The sequence below is a fragment of the Gobio gobio genome (genome assembly GCF_949357685.1).
Source record: "Gobio gobio genome assembly, chromosome: 24".
In the NCBI taxonomy this organism is placed as follows: Eukaryota; Metazoa; Chordata; class Actinopteri; order Cypriniformes; family Gobionidae; genus Gobio; species Gobio gobio.
This window is the reverse complement of record NC_137120.1, coordinates 31,865,300-31,889,230: the sequence shown is the minus strand read 5'-3', so window position 1 is coordinate 31,889,230 and position 23,931 is coordinate 31,865,300. Positions and strand designations below refer to the sequence as shown.

Sequence of the window (23,931 nt, the reverse complement as noted above, 5' to 3'; positions counted from 1 at the left end):
GGCCAGCCAGCCCCGGAGGCGAGAGGTGACGGCGAGCTACAACTCAATTCAGCTCACAAACACATGCACACACAACTCAGAAGTGGGCCTAGAGCGAAGACACACACACACACACACATAGACTAAATATATACACACACTCACGCATGCAACAAACAGCTCGTTTAACCCCAAAGGGCCGATTCGCAATAGAAGTATTACTTCAAAAGGGTGTGTTTCAGCTACTGGCAATTTTATTGGCCCCTTTATAATTCTAAATGAATGTATTGACCCCCTTCGCCGGACAATGCGCCGCTATTATATGAAAAACATGTATCACCGTAACTTTGTGTGCTATCTGGAGGCGCCAGGGCAGCGTGATTGCTTTCCTTTTTCTTTCCCCCTCAAACAACACCACAATATTCAGTCTGTGCGCCGTATAGTGCCACGCTGACATCTTAATGATTATCCCCGGGAGGTTTTTGGTGTTCGTCATGGTTCTCCATAATGGATCAGTTCGCCGTGGCACGCCGCTCGGCACAGTTCACGACCATAAGCCTTCTTCCCAGACAAAGACAAAGAAAAACAGTTCGACCAATGCGCTATTCATTTTTATCTAACTTTGGGCGGCAGACTTTCCTTAATGAGAGTGGACAACATGGCGAGCGGCTTTCAAAGATGTTGATCGGCTCGTCACGCAGAGTGGCTGGGCTCTAAATTGCCTCCCCGACGCACCGCGGGCGGATTGGCCCCAGCTGTGAGGCATCCGCGCTTATGCTCCGAGGAGGAGATCTCTAGATGGCGAGGCCCACTCCCCTGCCAGCAGCAAGGCGAACAAATGACATTTGTGTCACTTGATGTCTCCTCGCAACATGCGGCTAGAGTTAGATCAGAATTTAAATATGTTTAGCCTACGTTCCTCTAAACTTTAGTCGAACTTTACTTCTGAAATTCGACATTTTGTATTCGAGCAGGAATAACGGCAGCACGGTTCTGATTCAATGTTGCTTCTCAGCACTGGACAGCGACAGCGAGTGTCTAGAAGTGCTGCACAATTTGCTTACTGTTGAAAGGATAGCTCATCCAAAAAATGAATACTTTATCATCATTTACTCACTCTCGTGTCGTGTTCCAACACTGTGGGACTTTCTTTCATCCGCAGAACCCAAAAGAAGACATTTGAACTGTTTTTGTCCATACAATGAAAGTCAAAGGGGTCAAAACAACATTGAAGTCCACTGAATTTTATTGTATACACAAAAAAATAACTTTAAAAAAAATAATAAAAAAAAATAAAATAAAATAAAATAAAATAAAATAAATATATATATATATATATATATATATATATATATATATATATATATATATATATATATATATATATATATATATATATATATATATATATATATATATATATATATATATATATATATATATATATATATATATATATATTTTTTTTTTTTTTTTTTTTTTTTTTTTAAAGTTATTTTTTTGTGTATACAATAAAATTCAGTGGACTTCAATGTTGTTTTATATATATGGTTTTGATTCAATTCCAGTACTGGTAATAAGAAAAGCAAAGTTACTGAATATAAACTTCATATGCAGGCCTTGTTTGATAGTTGTTGTTTTTTTATTAGAAAGCTTTGACTTTTTAAGGTTTATACATCCTTATAGGCCGAGAAAGATAGAATGTTATATAGATAGAATGATAGACAGAATTAAAGAACTTTAGTTAGAGCGATAGAACTTTAGATAGAACGAAAGAAGGATAGAACATTGGATAAAATTATAGATCAGGTAGAATGATAAAAATAGCACCAATAGAACGATAGATAGAATGAAAGAAAGGATGATAGAATGACAGATAGAACAATAGAATGATAGAATGTTAAATGGATATAAAGAATGTTAGATAAGAAAGAGCATCAGAAAGAACAAGAACGACAGAAAGAACAAAAATTATGTCAGAAAGACAAGAATGACAGAAAGAACACAAGAACGACAGAAGGACCAACATTACATGAAAGAACAACAGAAGGAACACAAGAATGAAAGAGCGACAGAAACGTCAGAAAAAAATGAAAGAAAGTCAGAAAGAGCATAAGAACAACAGAAAAAACACAATAACAAAATAAAAAAATGACAGAAAGAACATCAGAAAAAAATGAAAGAAAGACCGGAAGAACACAAGAATGACAGAAAGGAAACAAGAACAACAGAAAGAAAGACAGAAAGAACACAAGAACGACAGAAAGAACACATGAACGACAGATAGAAAAAAGGAATGATAGAAAAAAATGAAAGAAAGAACACAAGAACGACAGACAGAGAGAATGAAGGAACAACAGAAAGAACATTAGAAAAAAATTTAAGAAAGGCAGGAGGAACACGAACGACAAAAAGAACACAAGAATGACGGAACAACAGAAAGAACAATAGCATAAGGAATAGCCGAAAAAATTAATGAAAGAAAGAAAGAACACAAGAACAAAAGAAAGAATGAAGGAATGACAAAAAACATTAAAAAAATGAAAGAAAGACAGAAAGAAAGAACACAAGAACAAAAGAAAGAATGACAGGAAGAACATCAAAAAATAAAAAGAAAGACAGAAAGTACACAAGAACGACAGAAAGAATGAAGGAATGACAAAAAGAACGACAGAAAGAATGAAGGAACGACAGAAAGAACACAAGAACAACAGAAAAAATGATAGAATGACAGAAAGAATGAATGAATTAATGAATTAATGACAGAAAGAACACAAGAGTGACAGAAAAAATGAAGGAACGACAGAAAGAACACAAAAAACAACAGAAAGAATGATGGAATGACAGAAAGAACACAAGAACAACAGAAAGAATGATGGGGAATGACAGAAAGAACACAAGAACAACAGAAAGAATGATGGAATGACAGAAAGTATGAAAGAACGATAAAGAATGACAGAAAGAACACAAGAACAACAGAAAGAATGATGGGACGACAGAAAGAACGAGAGAAATGATGTTTCAGTAACAAAGTTCGGGAGGAGCACGTTCAAATGATCTATCTAATCATCATGTCATTCCAACCAGCTGTCAGCAATCAGTAATCAACATGTCTACCCAATCAGCACAAGTGGAGGATCATATAAATACCCAGTCAACTCACCAATGTTTCTCAACAAGTTTTGCAGCATCCCTCCACCACCCCATCTTCCTCACACTCACCTGGTTACTTCCTAAACCAGACATACGGGGGGAGTACTCTGGGTTCGGGCCAAATACCGAGCTCGGAGCCCTCTCCTCGGACAGCACGCCAAATACGCATACCATTCTTTCTATCTGACTTATTTGTAAGTGTGAACTCGTGAATGACAGAAAGATGGATGGATGGATGGATGGATGGATGGATGGATGGATGGATGGATGGACAACAGAATAAACAGAATTCAAGATAGAACTCTAGATAGAACAACAGAACAATAAAACAAACAATAATGGACGATGCATTGATAGAACGAAAGATAGAAATACAGACAGATAGATGTATACTTTACTATATCTCTAAAAATGTCTTCATGAACGTCGCCAAGCTGCACTCGTTTCAGCACCGGACAGCGACCGTGTCCAGCACAGGCCTTAACTACATTCAACTATTGGATTTCCAGGGAAACAGAGACATCTAGTCACACTTTCCATATGGCACATGTTGCCTAAACCGGCTCAACATGATGGACAAGAACTCAGTTCTCGAGGGAACAGGGACTTGATAATATCCACCCAAACAACCATCACACAGACTGAGATTCTCACATCATTTTAATCAACAGGCATCCACAAAATTGTGCAGCCCCACCAGGAATATTCCTTTAAATCTGGATCAGCATTCAATGCAAATGACCTCTACCACCTACGATGCTTTCCCCGTGCGCCCATGTTCAGAGTCACGACCTCACATGCTCCACGTATGAGTGTTGGCGGCCTCGCTACCCTAATCTAACCTCCGGGGATCACGGACAGTCCCTTGTCCCGACTCCTGTCAATCAGACGTAATGACACAACCCCACAGCGAATCGGACGGGGGCCTCATATCCGCTGACAAATGCAGTGCTCTACCTTCTGCGTCCAGGGCAGATCTGCCTTTCAAATGAGCGAGGGAGAGAGGGATCGAGAGAGATAGAGATATAATGAGAGGAAGGAGGGGGGTTCTCTGGTTTTTAACGTGAACTTGCGCTCCCGCACCCCGCTGAAAGTATGGCTTCAAGCTGTCGACATGACCCGATGTCCTCGCCTCCTCCTGATTTCTCTCTCCTTCCTCTTAGTCGTTCCCTCTAGCTAGTGCTAATCTCCCACTCCTTATTGCTCGATCTGTCTTCGCTGGATCCATTGCCTCAGAGACCCCGCTTCTTTTTGTTTGTCATTCTTTATCTCTCTAATTCTAAATCTTTCTAGCTCCGCAACACCGGGTGTCTTTCATTCCCTCTTCGTGTGATCGGAAAGGAGCCACGTGTCGGAAACAATTAGGATCCGCAAAGTCTCGTAGAAATCTTGGTATCTCAGAGATAACATGTCATGAGTAATTCTATACATAGTTTATGCTGAAAATCCAATGGGGAAAATGGCTCATATGTTAAAGGGGTGATGAATTGAGAAATCAACTTTCCCTTGAGCCTTTGATATACACTCACCTAAAGGATTATTAGGGACACCAAACTAATACTGTGTTTGACCCCCTTTCGCCTTCAGAACTGCCTTAATTCTACGTGGCATTGATTCAACAAGGTGCTGAAAGCATTCTTTAGAAATGTTGGCCCATATTGATAGGATAGCATCTTGCAGTTGATGGAGATTTGTGGGATGCACATACAGGGCACGAAGCTCCCGTTCCACCACATCCCAAAGATGCTCTATTGGGTTGAGATCTGGTGACTGTGGGGGCCATTTTAGTACAGTGAACTCATTGTCATGTTCAAGAAATCAATTTGAAATGATTCAAGCTTTGTGACATGGAGCATTATCCTGCTGGAAGTAGCCATCAGAGGATGGGTACATGGTGGTCATAAAGGGATGGACATGGTCAGAAACAATGCTCAGGTAGGCCGTGGCATTTAAACGATGCCCAATTGGCACTAAGGGGCCTAAAGTGTGCCAAGAAAACATCCCCCACACCATTACACCACCACCACCAGCCTGCACAGTGGTAACAAGGCATGATGGATCCATGTTCTCATTCTGTTTACGCCAAATTCTGACTCTACCATCTGAATGTCTCAACGGAAATCGAGACTCATCAGACCAGGCAACATTTTTCCAGTCTTCAACTGTCCAATTTTGGTGAGCTCGTGCAAATTGTAGCCTCTTTTTCCTATTTGTAGTGGAGATGAGTGGTACCCGGTGGGGTCTTCTGCTGTTGTAGCCCATCCGCCTCAAGGTTGTGCGTGTTGTGGCTTCACAAATGCTTTGCTGCATACCTCGGTTGTAACGAGTGGTTATTTCAGTCAAAGTTGCTCTTCAATCAGCTTGAATCAGTCGGCCCATTCTCCTCTGACCTCTAGCATCAACAAGGCATTTTCGCCCACAGGACTGCCGCATACTGGATGTTTTTCCCTTTTCACACCATTCTTTGTAAACCCTAGAAATGGTTGTGCGTGAAAATTCCAGTAACTGAGCAGATTGTGAAATACTCAGACTGGCCCGTCTGGCACCAACAACCATGCCACGCTCAAAATTGCTTAAATCACCTTTCTTTCCCATTCTGACATTCAGTTTGGAGTTCAGGAGATTGTCTTGACCAGGACCACACCCCTAAATGCATTGAAGCAACTGCCATGTGATTAGTTGATTAGATAATTACATTAATGAGAAAATGAACAGGTGTACCTAATAATCCTTTAGGTGAGTGTATAAAATATCCTGTACGTTTCGGAGCTGAAAACTTCCTTGTTAGTCAAAGAAAAGCTTTTATTGACACCAGGCCAAGCAAACGCTCGATCTCGGAATATGTCGACCCTTGACGTCATCGTATGCTGAAACGTCGCCTCAACAGATAAATATGTACGCCTGGTTCTGTAGCCCCGCCCACCGACTCGTGGAGCTAAACCGACCGCGCTACTGAGCAATAAACATGCCGAAGATAGCAAGATATTGCGCTGTGCCTGGTTGTGGAAGAACACAGTCGCTGCATAAGCTTCCTTCAGATTCTCATATTAGGAATGTATGGTTGAACTTTATTTTGAATGACTATCCAGCTCACACGGGGAAGACATTGCACGTATGTTCATTTAACCACGGATTCGTTTGTAAACGAGAGACTGAATTTGCAGACAGGATGAGATTACATGAATGAATGAAGCATCACACTAAAACATGTGATAGTATTGCATTGTTACAGATCAAATACAATGTTACATTGTATACATGTCTAACTAAACATAACTTACCACTGTCACAGGGCTCGCAAAGCCCAACGTCCCGGGGCTATGTGTTTTCCAGACGGGCCAATACGTATCATCTTAAATAGGGAAATATCATTCCTTTCTTGATGTGCGTTGTTCACTCTCGTGACTTGATATTTGACGGAAAAATACAATCGTGGATGTTTTGATCATGCTGTCTGCAACGTATTTGGCGCGCGTGTATATCCACCGACCGGGCGGGCCAAGTAATATAAAATAAAAGTCATATTAATTGCGGGTGGATGAGAGATAAATCGTTGTGTTTGTTTGATAAAGACATTTTGCGAGCCTTGAGGGACGAATCATTCCGGTTGGTGTTTTCCCACACGCCTTTCAAAACAATCCCTCACGCGTAGGCTACTCATGGGGGAGCCGAAGCTCATTAAATATGCAAAGCTTATCCAATCTTTGCAGTCTTTAGTGTGGCACGCCAATAAAAACCGAGCGTGTCTTGAGAGAGCCTCAAAACCAGGGCAGAAAATAGCCTATTACTTATTCATTATGATGTTTTTGAATGTAAAAACCACGCAAACGTCATAAGTAGACCTCGGAAAACAGTAAGGGTTTGGTTTGGAGCACTTTTATGATGGATGAATGCACTTTTTGGGCTTCAAAATCACGAGCCCCATTCACTCCCATTATAAAGCTCGGGAGAGAAAGGATATTTTTAAATATACCTCCTATTGTGTTCGTCTGAACGAAGATAGTCATATACACCTAGGATGGCTTGAGTGAGTAATTCATGGGATAATTGTGATTTTTGCGTGAACTAACCCTTTAAGATTTATCCAGCTGTGTTTACGAGAATATTTTTAAATTTTTTGTGTGTGTATTTGTTCGTTCAAGTGCAAAAAGACGCGGAAGAGAACTCAGTTCAGTATTGCGTACTATTCAGTATGAGAGGCGGCTTTCTGTGCGCACCCTTTGGATGTGTGCGCACGAGCACAGAAAACAGCGCAGGGGTCTTCTTGCGTTTGAATGGTTTAAAGTCATATTAAAATGCACACAAAGGAATCGATAAGAAGAATTAAAACATTTATTTTATAATAAGTATCCATTTCCTGCCCGACTCCAGAATTGGAATCATTTTTCGATTCCCAACCCTTCCCACAACTATAAGTAAAAGCTTTAGAAAAATCACAAGAGGGTAATCCTGATGTACTTTATATCGTAGAATTAAATGTGAAAATATCTTGAGCTTGTGTTAACCACAGACCTTATTTCAAGAATTTAACCAAAAAAACTCATTGACTTCAGGACGATAAAGCCGGAAGTGCTAAAATGTAACCCAAACCTAACAAAAAATGACACTTTGACTATTCCAGTATTCCGGCTCCAGCCTCTAAAAACCTTCAGAAACCACTGGCCACTATTTGTCTTTCCCGCATCCTCCCCACCTTTTCGCTCTTGCAAAGAGCTCGCTGGGCCGCACCTGCACTCGCACACCAACTAAGGGGACAGGAAGACAGATTGGCAGGCAGGAGATGTGGGTCTTCACCGGGGCCCTCGTTCAGCCCTCATTCCTCCTGTCCTGAAGCCAGACTCCTTCAGACAAGACCCAAGAGAGAGAAAACGATGTGCCGAAAGTACAACCACTACAACTCCGGCTCGTGTACACACACACACACACACACATACACACGCGTTTCGCACGGCTAACCCAGATCACATCATCACATGACTCAATCCCACAGACGGCTGCTCCCCGGTCCAGCTCCAACCTGAAATAGACTAAAAATACCAAAATAAAACACATTAATATTTCTCTCTTTTTTTTACCAACTCATACAGCCAACAAAAAGTACTTGTGTCACAAGAGCGCCTAACTAATAGTCCGGTTTAGAGAATTATGTTGTTTTCATGGCATTTTTTCATTACTATGAGGGTCATATTTGTAATGGAAGGAAGAAATTGGCAACAGTCCCAGATATCTGGAGAACATTTAGGGCTCGGGCAGGAAGCAGAACTCCACTTCAATCTGAAGCGTAAATTGTGCTTAAAAGTGAAACAGAAGGTAAGAACAAGAAATTCCAGGCACAAGGTTGTGGGAACGGGACTGTTCTCAAATCTTAGCCAATTAAGAAAAGCCTTGTCGGCAGTGCAGATAAGGAAGCCATTAGTTTGTTTATGTGCTGTTTTTGTTGTTCCTTCTCACAGGAACGTGCCAAAGTGCACCGCCAGCTTTTCACTAAATACCTTAAAAAGAGCAAATGGCTCATGGGAGGGTGAGGTTTGGCTAAACATCTGGCAAATCTAGTACAGGGAGGAAGGAAAAGAAAAGAAAAGAAAAGAAAAGAAAAGAAAAGAAAAGAAAAGAAAAGAAAAGAAAAGAAAAGAAAAGAAAAGAAAAGAAAAGAAAAGAAAAGAAAAGAAAAGAAAAGAAAAGAAAAGAAAAGAAAAGAAAAGAAAAGAAAAACATAGTACCACTTTTTTGTTAGTATACTTATAATATACTGTGGTATTTATGGATACTTCAAGGAATTATGGAAGCTGCAAATGCTTTGGTAAAACAAAATTGTGATAATAATGAGATAAAAGTTGAAATTATGAGATAAAAAGTCAAAATTGGTATACAACCAAAATTATGACAAAAAGTAGAAATTGAGATACAAAGTATCTTAGTACTGGGATATAAAGTCAAAACTGACAGCATAAAAAGCTGAAATTATGAGATAAAGTCAAAATTGGCCTAGTGCCATAATTATGACAAAAAGTCGAAACTGGATACAGTCAAAATTGACAAAATAATTATGATAAAAAAGTCCCAATTATGAAATAAAAAGTTTTAAAATTATAAGGTAAAAAATCTAAATTTACATAATGTGAATTGCATGAAAAGCATGACAAGTTGAACTTATGAGATAAAGTCAAAATTGGTATAATACTAAAATTTTGACAAAAAGTAGAAATTGAGACACAAAGTATCTTAGTACTGGGATATAAAGTCAAAACTGACAGCATAAAAAGCTGAAATTATGAGATAAAATCAAAATTGGCATTATGACAAAAAGTTGAAACTGGATACAGTCAAAATTGACAAAATAATTATGATTAAAAAAGTCACAATTATGAGATAAAAAGTGATAATCATGAGATAAAAGGTTGAAATTATGAGGTATAAAGTCAAAATTGGCATAATATCAAAATCATGTCAAAAAGGAATTGAGGAATTTGAGTGCCTAGAAAAGCGCTATATAAATGTAACAAATTATTAATTATTTTATTATTATTATTATTATTATTATTATTATTATTATTATTATTATTATTATTATTATTATTATTATTATTATTATTATTATTGTTGTTGTTATTATTATTATTATATTATTTATTATTATTTATTATTTATTATTATTATTATTATTATTATTATTATAGATACAAAGTATCAAAATTGACAAAAAAAGTCAAAACTGGGATACAAACTCAAAATTGACAGCATAATTATGACCAAAAAAAATCACAATTATGACATAAAAGTGATAATTATTAAATAAAAAGTTGAAATTTTACAAAGGATACAAATGAAGGATACAAAATTATGAGATAAAAAGTCAAAATTGGTATAATACCAAAATAATGACAAGAAGTAGAAATTGAGATCCTACAAAGTATCTTAGTACTCGGATATAAAGTCAAAATTGGCAGCATGAAAAATTGAAATTATGAGATAAAAATTGGCCTAGTAACATAATTATGACAAAAAGTCCAAACTGGATACAGTCACAGTTATGAGATAAAAAGTGATAATCATTATATAAAAAGTTGAAATTATAAGGTAAAAATTCTAAATTGTACTAAAGTACAAAGTATCAAAATTGACAAAAAGTCGAAACTGGGATACGAAATGATGAGATAAAAAGTCCAAATTGACATAATACCATGATTATGACAAAAAGTAGAAATTGAGATACAAAAGTATCAAAAAAAGAAATTACAAAAAGTCCAAACTGGGATACATACATCCATAAATAAATACATAAATGATGAGATAAAAAGTAAAAATTGGCATAATACCATATGAAAAAAAGTAGAAATTGGGATACAAAGTCATAACATGGCAATTTTGAATTAGTGTGTTATAATTTTGACTATCTAATAATCATGACTTGGTATCTCATTTAGACTTTCTCTCATAATTATGAGGGCTTCCTTAAGAAATACTATGGTAAATGTATTAAAAATTGTATATTCAGTGCCATGACATCCATATACACACACAGAAACAACATGGTAATTTAAAATAACACTGAATGATTATCATATATGGTATTTACAGCCTGCATGGTATTTCAAAAAATACCATGGCATTACCATAGTAAATATTCATCCACAAATAAAGAAAAATGGCATTAATATTGATGTTACATGTTCAAGATAGTATGAAAGAAAGAAGTATGTTAATCCAGCTTTTTCTCTTGTTGCAGGAGTGAAATCCCTGAAGATCACTCTAGTGTAATGGCTTTTTACTATGTACATTACAGCCCTGTGTCATTATACACACATACACACACACACAACTTGTAAGGCTGCAGTCATATGTCTGCATCTCTCCATTGTGGTAGAAGCCATAACAGCGGAAGCGGCACTATAAAACTTCATGAAGTGAGAAGCACCGTCTCGTGTGCAGCTCCGCTGTGATTTCTCAAATGACGGCACTGGAGACTTTCTATTCATCACACACTGCCGGCCATGTAACTGCATTACCACAAACCCCGGACGCAAATATCCACCCATCAGAGAGCACCGCAATCCACCGGCTCACTTCATTGTCAAGTCAATGAATCAGCGTATTTGAGAAAGAAACAGACCAATAGAGAAAGACAAGCAGAACAGCAGGAAACACGCTCAAATTTTCCAAAATCCTAAGGCAAACAAATGTTGAAAATGATATTAGAGATTATCAGAGAGAAGTAACATCCCTGTTTGCCTTGTAGATAAAAATCAACGAATAAACAAATGTGATTTGCTGTGCTATTGTTTGTGCATCACTTCTTTAAATCCATTTTCAGCGTGGTTACATAATATATACAACAAAAACGGATTTATTTATATTCTGAAAAGATTGTTTATGACTGTGTACAACTTTCTAGAATATATTTATTTGTTTTTTTTAGTCAGTATAGTATCTCTTATAAATGTAAAATAAAAAATAAATTCAATGTCATTAAAGTAATACATCAATTATTATATTAAATGTTTATTTTAAGATGCAATGCTTAATAAAATGTATTAAAATGCAATTATAAAGATAATAAATTGTAAAACAGTATTAAAATACATAATAATACAACAATTCAATATAATTAAAAATTATAATGCATTATTTATTTGATAATTTTTTTTAGTGAGTAGTATATATTGCTGTTAAAACTGTTAATTAAACGAATAGTAACAAACAATTATAAAATAATTAAAAAAATATAATTTTAAAAATAGAGTGGAGTTTAAGAGCATTGCTATTAATTAAACCTATTATAAATGTAATTCTAAATATTATAACATTCAATTGCATTTTATATATATATATATATATATATATATATATATATATATATATATATATATATATATATATATATATATATATATATATATATATATATAGGATATATATTATTATTATTATTATTAAATTAGTAAAAAAAGGCTTATATTAACAATCATTTGGGTTTCATTTACTCCCACTTTGCTTTAATGCCAGCAGAACTAATCAGTGATCTATAAACAATGCAGAATATTTCTTATTCACTGTACATGATAACTTTTCTTTGTTGCAAACTTCCTAAAACTTCCCGATTTAAATTAGATTTCAGGCCCCAGCATATTTATAATAGTCATGCCCATCACGCTTCATTAATTTGATTTGATATGAGTGGCCGTCAGCATCCTATCAGAGTGTTTGTTCTGAGAAAAACATGGAGCTTTGTCAGCACACACAGTGTTCGCACCCAGGGTAACACCTGCTGCCTTCCTTACATATTTCATGTCCATCAAATGCTAAAAATAGAGCCTTGTTAGTTTACAAGAGTTAGCGATCACATTATTGCTGCTTTGCCATTATAACAAGATTCCATTGGTTACGGTTACATGAAAACTTTCCTCTGGAGCGAAAGTCCCACAAGAGAATAAATGGTTCTTTTAAAGGATAGTTCACCCAAAAATGAAAATTCTGTCATAATTTGCTTCAAACATGTATACATTTCGTTGTTCTGCTGAACACAAAGGAAGATATTTTGAAGAATGTTTGTAACCAAACAGTTGTGGGGCTTGGAAAATAATAATAATATGGAAGTCAATAGTATACCCCACAATTGTTTGGTTACATTTTTGGTTTGGTCATTTTTGGGTGAACTATCCCTTTAAGAGTGTAGGAAATAAGGATTGCTGGGATGGGGACTGGTGCACTCTTAAAAATAAAGATTCTTTATTGCCATTGTTGGTTACAGGAAGAACTTTTAGCATAAATGAAACCTTTTGATTCCACAAAGAGTTCTTTAGATTGGAAAAAGGTTCTTTAGATTGTTCAAATGTATTCTTTCTACCTGGGCTTTTGCAGCGGAAGCCGCCAGGGCCGTCCCACGAAAACAATTTTCCATCAGTCATCAGTGTTTTGTGTGGTATGTGTTCGACCAATCAACGTAGACTTACGTCACTAGTACTTACCCTTGTGTTGGGGTAGACCCTACTCTAAAGTAGGAGCTTATTTATGGCCCATTTCCACTGCGTGGTATGACTCGGCATGTCACGGCTCACTTTACTTTGGCTCGGTTTTCTTTTCCACGGCAGTTTAGTATAGACTGATCGTTATAGTTACGCCGCCTCTACAAACGCTCAACACGGGAGCAATGGAGCATATCGACGAAATGGTGCTTTTGATTCTCGGCATGTGGATGTTTTTCACTGCAAGATGAAGAAGTTTGTTTCTAGCGGGTTTGGCGTCTCGTGTCGCAAATCCAATGACGCTGGTAGTGACGATTATCTCTGACCAATCAGTGATCTGCAGTGTTTACGCGTCCCATTACGGCTCGCTTGGAAACTTAAAGGATTAGTTAAAGGACAACTCCGGTGAAAAATTAACCTAGGGGTAATTAACACATGGTTACCGAGTAGATCGTTCTCTGGGATGCGTTTTCATGAAAATCGACTGTAAAGAGTTTAATCTCTAAAAACAGATTAGCTTATAACGCTAGTATATGGGGCACAGAATAAGTCAAATTAAATCGCTAGTTAATACCACTAACAAGGCTCAAAATAGCCTCACACCAACACGGTAGCATAATAAGGGTCCCTACATGCAAACCGAAGCATTGAGAACTTTGTAAGTGTACAGACAGTTTAATAAGAAGATACTTTATAAAGACAGTACATTACGCGCATACAGACAGGAGCTATCTTGGAAAACAGTCTCGACAAGTCGAGCCACGAACGCTTTGCTAACGTAATGTTCTGTCTTTATAAAGTCTGTCTTTACACACACACACACACACAAAAACACACGCAAACACAAATTAACGCGTGCCATTCCAAAAGCTAATTGTGTTTTTGTGTGTGTGTGAGTTTTTTTGTCTGTTTTGCACTCTTGATGTTTTAGAGATTCACCCCTTCACTGTTGAGTACTTTTTTTCTGCATCCTGGCTGATTTGTAGATTGTATGCACAAAAAAACTCTGTATTTTCATATTTTTGCCAATTTCCCATTCATTTCCTATGCGGGTCATTTTTGACCAGAAGACCCTGAGTGTGACTATTTTTTTTACGACCACTTAGACTTTTCAAATCCTGTCCCCAATTTTTTTGTGTGTTCATATACCAATAAAGTCACCAAGTTTCGGACCATTCCGATGAAGCTACGATTTTTAACATTAAAAAAAAAATAAAAAATTCGGGTCAGAAATGACCAAAGACCCCCAGAGGGTTAGTTACAAACAAGCTCGAAATACACATTGACTCTTATTTTGAAATGTCTGTGCCTTACTATTGCAGTTGCAGGAGCTCATTCAAGTTCAGGAGATAAAATATGCGTTGTTACAACCGTCTAAAACATATTACTATATAAACATCGTAAAATAAACATTGCCATTATTCATCATCAGCATTAGTTCATAAACAATTGCCTGGCATAAATGTGCGCTATTCATTGATTGTGAGCAGCTCTGGAGCGCTGTATTGGGGATGAGCCTGTAGAGCACGCAACAGCGGCGTGTTTTCCAGCAGTTAGATCAGCACGTTCAAATCAAATGTGCGCATCTGTTACACAGGATATCAGTTCTGACTGGATCTCTTCCCTAATCGTCCCTCCCTAACAGTTGATTTTTGTCATAGTTTTTGTCATCCAACACTAGTTTTTATTTAGTTATCGTCTCGTTTTTGTCAGTGAAAAAAGGTAGTTGACGAAAATTATGACGTTGTTCCAAACCTGTACGAGTTTGTTTCTTCTGCTGAACACAAAAGAAGACATTTTGAAGAATGTTGGTAACCAGACAGTTGACGGTAGCCATTGACTTCCATAGTATTTTTTCCTACCGTCAACTGTCTGGTTACCAACATTCTTCAAAATATCTTCTTTTTAGTTCAACAGAAGAAAGAAATTCATACAGGTTTGGAACATTATAAGGGAGAGTAAATGATGACAGAGTTTTCATTTTTGGGTGAACTATCCCTTTAAGAACTGTTGACCGAAAGGTTCTTTGGGGAACCAAAAAAGGCTGCCTTTTGGAACCTTTATTGTTTAGAGTGTGTTTTTTTCCTGGCAAAAACAAAATTGGCCTGTTCACAAGTCTTCCACAGACGGATGTGATAACAAGCAACGGATCAGGGCGTAAAACATACACCTTAAATTACACCGGATTTGCAGCGGGGCAGACTGACTCCAGAGGAGCAGGTGAATTTGCAATTCCAGCAGGGGTGTGGAGCCCCGTGGACAGCATGAGCTCATGCACACACAAACCTGCCGCTCTCATTTTCTCCCAGCGTGGACGGCCTTCCTCAATATACATATCTGATTTCTCACTGATGCAGTTAGAAAAATATGTATTTTTGTAGTTATACATATGTCATGCCAACATAGATTATAAAATGCACGGCAGGGTTGAGAGAGGTGTTGTGTGTGTGTCAATAAATACAGTTTTCTTCATCTTCACATTGTTTTGACTCAGTGTGATATTTTCTGTTCCGGTGTAGATGGATATATATGCTGCCATACTGCATTTAATTGAGAGGAAAACACTTTTTTTGTGAGTCATGCCTGGAAGGCATACCATAAATATCTTCACATATTTGTCCATCTGGATCTTTTAATACATTTCAAATCTTCACTGTAACCTTGTTTGCAACTTATGTTGGTGAATTAAAAGTAAGTTAGATAGATTCTAAAAATGGTTAGCTGCTATAATGCAACAAATTCAATTTGAGTTATGAATCATCTTTTTCACCAGCTGCTTGGAAACGGAGGCGCATACTTTAAATACACTTAAAATACTGCTGAGATAAATTCCTTCTTGTTAGCATTTTACATCAATATGTTGAGTGACCTCAATTACATTTTCATAAAAGGAAATTTTGATTCGTATTGGTACATTTGATTCTTGTTAGTCACACATCCTTCACATTCAAATAGTCACTTAGTTTATATAATGTTTATATAATATGCATATATAATGTATTGTTATTGTTGTCATTAAAAATAATGTATTATATATATATATATTATTATTATTATTATTGTTATTATTAATAGATTTGATGAAATGTAAAAAAGTTGATGTTTTAATTTATGTATGTATACTGTATATATTAATGTGCATTAATGTGTGTGTATACAATTTATTAATAATAATAATACATTATTTTTAATGACAACAATAACATACATTATATATGCATATTATATAAATGTATATAAACTTTCCTACATTGAATTGAATTTAATAATGTATTAATATAATTAATAATAATAATAATAATAATAATAATAATACATTATTAAATTTGATTAAATAGAAAAGTTCTGTGTTTGTGATGAAGAAAAGAGATTGTATGGAAACTTTTGAACACCACTGTAGGGATTTTGGTAGTTAACCATTAAAAATAATCTAAAGGTGTGGAAGAATATATTTCAATAATGTTTTTTTTTTTTTAAAGCAATTGATTAATTGGTTTTGTTTAGAGCAAGGGCATAAAGGGCATATACGTTTGTAAAAGTTTTGTTTTGTTTGGTCAACAAACCTGTAAACGGTAGCAATCCTACTACTTCTACTGCTCACTTGCCAAATCAGTTGACCGAATGTTGCATCATCTAATTAAAATTCATGAAGATAAGGCCATTTCAGACCATTTCTATTACCCTGTTTTAAAAGTGCTAACTTACAAAATGACCCACAATTCCCACCCATGACTCTGACCAGCCACACACACAAACAAAATCAACTCTCCATCCCACTACGCACAAACATACACAGATCAGTGCCGTTAGCCCTAGATGATCTTGACAAGCTGCCATGTATACATGGTGATGTTATCACCACATCTCACACATTGCGGAGCTGATGTTCCTCAGAGGTCACTGATGGGGAAGCGCACTATTGAGGTGGACAGCTGTCAGAACGCCTTCCTCGCCTTCGCCCAACTTCCTCCTCCTGCTCCTCCTCTGTCCTCCGACAGACACGGCCACTCCTATAATGGGGCTCATATGTGGCCCCCCTGTCATTGCGATTCTTAGCAGTACGTTAAACATGAAGGCTCTGTGAAATCCCAGCTGGAATTCAACTGGGAGAGATCTACGTCGTTTGATCGATCTTGGCAGTCGCTACATGTGAGATGTGCTCTGGGAATGCTCCATACAGAAAAACACAGGCATTTACTCAGTTAGTTATTGTTTGTCATGTACAACTGCTAGCTGAGCGCGATTTAGCCCCCTACGATATTTTGTGACAATACGACGCACAATATATCGGTACCGTAATGGTTACCGGACAATATTTTATTGTGATTTTTCCACATTCAAGACTGTAATGAAGAACAACAAGAAAAATATAATATACGAATTATTTTATGAAATTATCTATGGAAGAATTATCTCAAAATTAATTTTAAAAAAGGTGAAGTAAACATTACTTTTTAAAAAAAAATATATATATATAGGTTTGCGCGAAATAACATTGACAGGAAACGTTCTTACAAAAAGTCATTATATTTGCAATTATGCTTGATGCCACTAGGGGTGCACAAAAGACACTTATAGTTTAACTCTTTCCACGCCAGTGTTTTTTTTTTAAAAGTTGCCAGCCACCAACAGCATTTTTGATAATTTTCACACATTTTTCATGGTCCCCAGAATGGAGTAGATCGATTCCATCAAAGCTTCAAAGTCCTATAGCTCTTCCTGGGTCGACATTTCTTTCGGTAACATTGGGCAGTTTTTATTTATATGCTGTTTAATGTTGATGATCACGTTATTTTACATATGCATCTGCTTACATATGATATCGCTTGTTTCTGCTTCTTCTTCAAATGTCTTTTGATCAGGAGATTCTGCACTCTTTCAGAAGATGCGTAATAGCGCCCCCTACAGTATAACAGTGAAAACACAGAAAGCTGGACATTATCGTCAATGGTGGGGAAAGAGTTCGTTTTGATAGATATTCATTTATTTAATAATCTCTACCATCAGAGCCAACAACCATGTAAAACTGGCCTAAGGTAGCTAACAGGTGTACATATGAAATGAGAAAAACAGTTATTATCGTTAACTAAAACTAAAACAATTGAAAACATTTTGTTAATTAAAATGAAGCTGAAATAAAATAAAATATAAATGCTGCATGGAAAAACCTTGTAATACAGAAAAAATAGAATGAAATAAGTTTAAGTTAAAGCGCTAAAATTACTAACTGGAACGTGATAAACTAAAATTGAAATAAACAAACAAACTAATAAAAATGACAAAAGCACATAAAATTAGTATTAAAATGAAAACTGAAAAAAATATATAAAAACAAAAGCTAATTTAAAATATTAATAGAAACTATAATAGTATATATATAATACTGTGGTGAAGAGGGATGGTCAGTCAAGAGTTAAGGACAAAACGCAAGCATAAATAACTTATAGGTCCGTTCCGGGAGAACCCGAGTTTACATGAATTACTCTGTAGCCTCTGGCAATCTGCATATCAAGCAGGATTTAGCAAACAAACAACTGGCATATCTACTTACCATCAATGTAGCGAGGCGGGGGTTGTTGGGAAAAGATTTAGGGACAGGCCGTTTGGCCAAGACTCACTGCAGGCCAGATCAATTTAGCAGCTCTACACGGAGGAAAGAGCGTGTTCTTTTCAAAATGAACTAGTTGTGGGTTGACTGAGCAGCTAATCAGTCTTAAAGGGATAGTTCAGCCAAAAAGGGAAATTCTGTCATTATATACACTCCCCCTCATGTCAATGGGGTCCAAAACAACTCCATTGACTTTCATTGCATGGACAAAGAAAAAGGAGACTTTAAAATATCTTCTTTTGTGTTCCGTAATGAAAGACTGTCATACAGGTTTGGAAACATATGAGGGTGAGTAAACAATATGTTTTATTAGTTGAACTGTCTCTTTAAGGAAAAGCCCTGAATAATTAGACTGGCTTCAGGTTCACCTGACCCAGATTGGACATATTTCTTAAAGGGGTTTTAAAGATGTGTTCTTGTATTCAGAGTGCATTTGAATTATTTTGTATTTTTTAATTTTTTTTACATTACTACTTAAATTTGGCACACCGAAAAAAAAATTGTGCGAGACTTGATGCAACAACCAACGATGTTGGTTTAAATTTGTATGGCTGTAGAAGCAGTGTTTTGAATGTGATAAATTTAGGAGACGCACCTTTTCCTGAGAGGATTTTACAGTGCAAAGCTGTAAAAGCTAACGCATTCAACACTGTCAGCATGCTAATTAAAGCACCACACTAAAATATTAAACAAAAAAATGTGAACGAAGAAACGAGTCAACCATCATGCCCTATTCCTAGCAGGCAAACGCATGCACATAAAAACATGCCTCTAGTTCTCAGACTCTTCAACAAACACCTACTACCTTATTCGCAGTTGTCTCAGGGGATGACAACACTGGTAAGTGAAGCTGATGCAATGATGTCACACATGCAGCAAGTCTGTGTGCATGTGCGCGTGTGTTTCTCTCACCGCACAGTGAGATGGGGAAGTTGTGATGTATTCTCAACAGGTCTGGATGACATGTGTCACATTTTGAGTGCAGCCTCCATCCTTTTTTCTCTCCTTTCATGTTCTTTCCTCAAATGTTCTCTTAGGGGTAAAAATGTGTGTGGGTGTGTGTTTGACATAGTTGCCCTGAATCCAACTAAATCGAATCCACTAAATGTAACGTTGGACACCGCTTGTCATTTAAAAGTTTTCATTCTGAAGCTTCTTATATAAATGTTTCAACGGCAGCCTTAGACATCTCTGAATTTATTATGTTATATTTATATTTCAAATCTCTAGAATCTTTGTAAGACCAGTGTATAAATAACATGGATCATCATGTTTTGCACAAATTTGTGGAGTTCATGCCAACTTAAAGTGTAAGTGTAGTTCCAAATCTGTAAGACTTTTGTTCATCTTCGGGAATGAACCTCACTGGTTCTTGCAGAAGCTCAAACGTGCTGCATAACACACGAGAACAAACCTCATTGGTTCTTGTGGAAGCTCAAACGTTCTGCGTAATACGAGAACGAACCTCATTGATTCTTGCATAAGCTCAAATGTGCTGCGTAACACGAGAATGAACCTCATTGGTTCTTGCATAAGCTCAAATGTGCTGTGTAACACGAGAACGAACCTCATTGGTTCTTGTGGAAGCTCAAACATGCTGCATAATACGAGAACGAACCTCATTGGTTCTTGCATAAGCTCAAATGTTCTGCGTAACACGAGAATGAACCTCATTGGTTCTTGCAGAATCTCAAATGTGTTGTGTAACACGAGAATGAAGCTCATTGGTTATTGCAGAAGCTCAAATGTGCTGCGTAACCCGAGAATGAACCTCATTGGTTCTTGCTGAAGCTCAAACGTGCTGAGTAACATGAGAATGAACCTCATTGGTTCTTGCAAAAGCTTAAACTTGCTGCGTAACACGAGAATGAACCTCATTGGTTCTAGCAAAGGCTTAAATGTGCTACGTAACACAAGAATTAACCTCACTGGTTCTAGCAAAGGCTTAAATGTGCTGCGTAACATGAGAATTAACCTCATTGGTTATTGCAGAAGCTCAAGCGTTCTGCGTAACACGAAAATGAACCTCATTGGTTCTAGCAAAGGCTTAAATGTGCTGCGTAACACGAGAATTAACCTCATTGGTTCTAGCAAAGGCTTAAATGTGCTGCGTAACACGAGAATGAACCTCATTGGTTATTGCAGAAGCTCAAGCGTTCTGCGTAACATGAGAATGAACCTCATTGGTTCTTGCAGAAGCTCAAATGTGCTGCGTAACACGAGAATGAACCTCATTGGTTCTAGCAAAGGCGTAAATGTGCTGCGTAACACGAGAATTAACCTCATTGGTTATTGCAGAAGCTCAAGCGTGCTGCATAACACACAAGAATGAACCTCATTGGTTCTTGCAAAAGCTTAATCGTATTGCGTAACACGAGACTGAACCTCATTGGTTCTTGCAGAAGCTCAAATGTGCTGCATAACACGAGAATGAACCTCATTGGTTATTGTGGAAGCTCAAACGTGCTGCGTAACACATGAGATTGAACCTCATTGGTTCTCGCACGTCACGTGAACATGCTCGAGCTTCCATTTATCACAACGGATGTGCGAGTTGAAGATAATTTTTAACAATCTCTTTATAAACTTTTTGAAGCGTCAAAGTGTCAGTTGCGTAGACTGTCAATGGAGGGACAGAAAGATCTTTGTTTGTGTTCCGAAGATGAACGAAAGACCTACAGGTTTGGAACGACATGAGGGTGAGTAATTGAGGACAGAATTTTCCTTTTTGGGTGAACTATCACTTTAAGCTCAAGAGGCAACGTATCAAATACTAAGAAATCTGAAGTTTATATCAATTTATCCCATGCTATAATTTGCCATAATTGAAATTGTGATGCCAAATATGTTGCTCTCGGTGCATCTGAGTTTCCTGCAGGTTTCTGTCTGGCAGCGTGGCAACAATGTGTCATTGTAAGGCCGTGCAGACTTCGGTCAGACCTCCTTGTGTGTTTTGTGCTTTGAATGTCGTCGCAATTGTCAGCAATCTTCAGAAGCACACAACCCTCAATGGAAACACCCTTGCTGCCCCCCCGCTATGTTTATTTTTGTGCGTCTGGAATACTTTTGTGCAACTGGGCAACAATGACTCACTGGCTTTTTGCGTAAATGGAGCAGTTTGGAAAAATTGAGAGAACAAATGAATTGACATTTGCTATCACTGCATCCCCAAGCCCTGTGCTGAAAGCATCGGATCAATGCTTGCAAATGTCCCCGGGGAGAAGTACCATGAAACGGCTCAAAGCTTGATCTTAAAAGGCTGGGTTATCGACTGATTTCTGTTCCAAAGGCTTTAGCTCTCTGTCTAAAACATACAGCTTTAACTTTGACTGGCATGGTGGCCCTCTTAAAGAGGTGAGGCGAAAGGCTGGCAGCAGACTTACCCCCGGCAGTGTCTTCTGTTCATGGAGGGCGTTCTGGGCTTTGATGGCCGACTCGCGGGCACAGTAGGTGAGGAACGCGCAGCCTGCATGACAAAAAGGAAAGGAGACTTTCAATGACTTGGACAGACAGTGGTCTTGAACTCTATACTGCCGGATATCGGCAGTCATTTGGAGTAACCAAACAGCTTAATTAGGACAAAAACATCAGCAAGACATTTACATTTATTCATTTAGAGCAGACACTTTTATTTTAAGTGAATTACAAGTGAGCATACTATAAGATGAAGAAAGGGAGTAAGGAAAAAAACAATACAAATAGTGCTGATGGTTTGCTGTTCTTGGCTGGTTTAAGTTAGTATCCCAGCCTGACCAACTAAAAAGTGTCCAAAAATCTTTTAAAACCAGCCAACAGACCAGGCTGGGAGACCAAATAAGACCAGCGCTTGTCCTGCGGCCAGATTTGACCTTATCAAATTAGAGCAGACGTTTAAGTTCAGAAAAGTATTGTTCACTACAAGAGTAATGTTAGTCACACACTCCACATGTTCTTGTTTTATCTCACTTTACACAACTACCTTATTTCCCAGAAAAAGTCGCACCTGACTATTAGTCGGGGTCAGAATTGCAAGCGATTGTATATAAAGCAAAACTAAAACTGTGGGAAATGCGCTACACATATAAAAATTGTGCTCATTTATCTCATTCGGCACAAATCCAAATTTGCGCATGCTTTGTGTGCTTCACATTAATTGCCTTATAATTTGTTTTGGAATATTTCAGACGATAACTGAAAAAACGTGACTTATATTCTGGGAAATATGGTCATTGGAAAGTAGTGTCAATCAAGGTCAATCCCGAAATGGCATTAACTATCCAAATAGCTAATGAAAGGACAATGAGTTGTCTTCTGTTTTTATAACATCATAATTTATTCTACAATTCAGAAGATGGTTTGTCGGTTCTACCACTGAGGAACAGTGAAAGTGAAGATTTCTGAAATCTGTTCACTGACCAACACTGAGTGCAAATCTGGAGAAATAAGTTTAGGTAAGAGGATCAAGATGTATACTTTGAATCAAAGAGACCAAAAGGAAGACCAGATGGACTGGTTTAATTCAAGCAAAGCAAACAGCATTCAAGATTAACTTCATTCAATATTCAAGTCTACCCACAACATTGTGTTCCCATCGTGTATCACGATCGCCAGCACAGTAAAACGAGCCAGCTCAAAGCCTCCGCGTCCCTTACAATGACAGGGCTAGAGGTTCCGCGAGGAGTCCCTGCAGACAGGCTAAATACAGACAGTCTATTTTCTAACATGGGGGAGCCTGTCCAGTCCGCTTTACACTGGATGTGCCTGTGTGTATCTTCGTATGTGTGCTTGTGTGTGTGTGTTTGAGCAAGTCCATAGATCAGCCAGCCGTCCCTGTCCGAGGCTCTTGGCTGGCTGGAATAAGCCCTGACTACCCTTGACACCCTGACAGAGAGGCGAACAGTGGTGGAGAACTAGTAAGAGAAACTTTGAGTCTCTCGGGTCCCTAGACAGATATGTGAATTCATAAAAACATGCCCATATACACACCCGATTATATAACCCTTCTGCCGTTGGTATCATAGAAAAGGAGACTTTGCAGGAAAAGTTCCCTGAGCACATGTTTTTGTGACATTAACAGTGCTAACTGGTAGACGTATTTACAGTAAAGCAACTCTCCGATTTGCCTGATAACCGACTCACTGCAATTCCGGGATCACACTTTTGTATATGTGAAAGTAACTACTAAGCAGTCTCGCTTTCTCTTCCTTCGGTCACCGTCTCTCTCTTAACCCGTGTTCAACTGCACAGAAA

At 37.5% G+C, this 23,931-nt stretch overlaps 1 protein-coding gene across 9 annotated transcripts in view; it reads right to left on the bottom strand.

Annotated features, from left to right (window-relative positions):
• celf5a (cugbp, Elav-like family member 5a) overlaps positions 1–23,931 on the bottom strand; it is a gene marked incomplete at both ends in the record, with an annotated part of 303,029 nt that overhangs the window by 263,279 nt on the left and 15,819 nt on the right. For all 9 annotated transcript variants that reach the window (XM_079808313.1, XM_079808314.1, XM_079808306.1 and 6 more), the window contains one exon: positions 22,086–22,168. In XM_079808313.1, the coding sequence (XP_079664439.1) occupies positions 22,086–22,168 (83 nt within the window). The remainder of the gene's footprint in view (positions 1–22,085; positions 22,169–23,931) is intronic.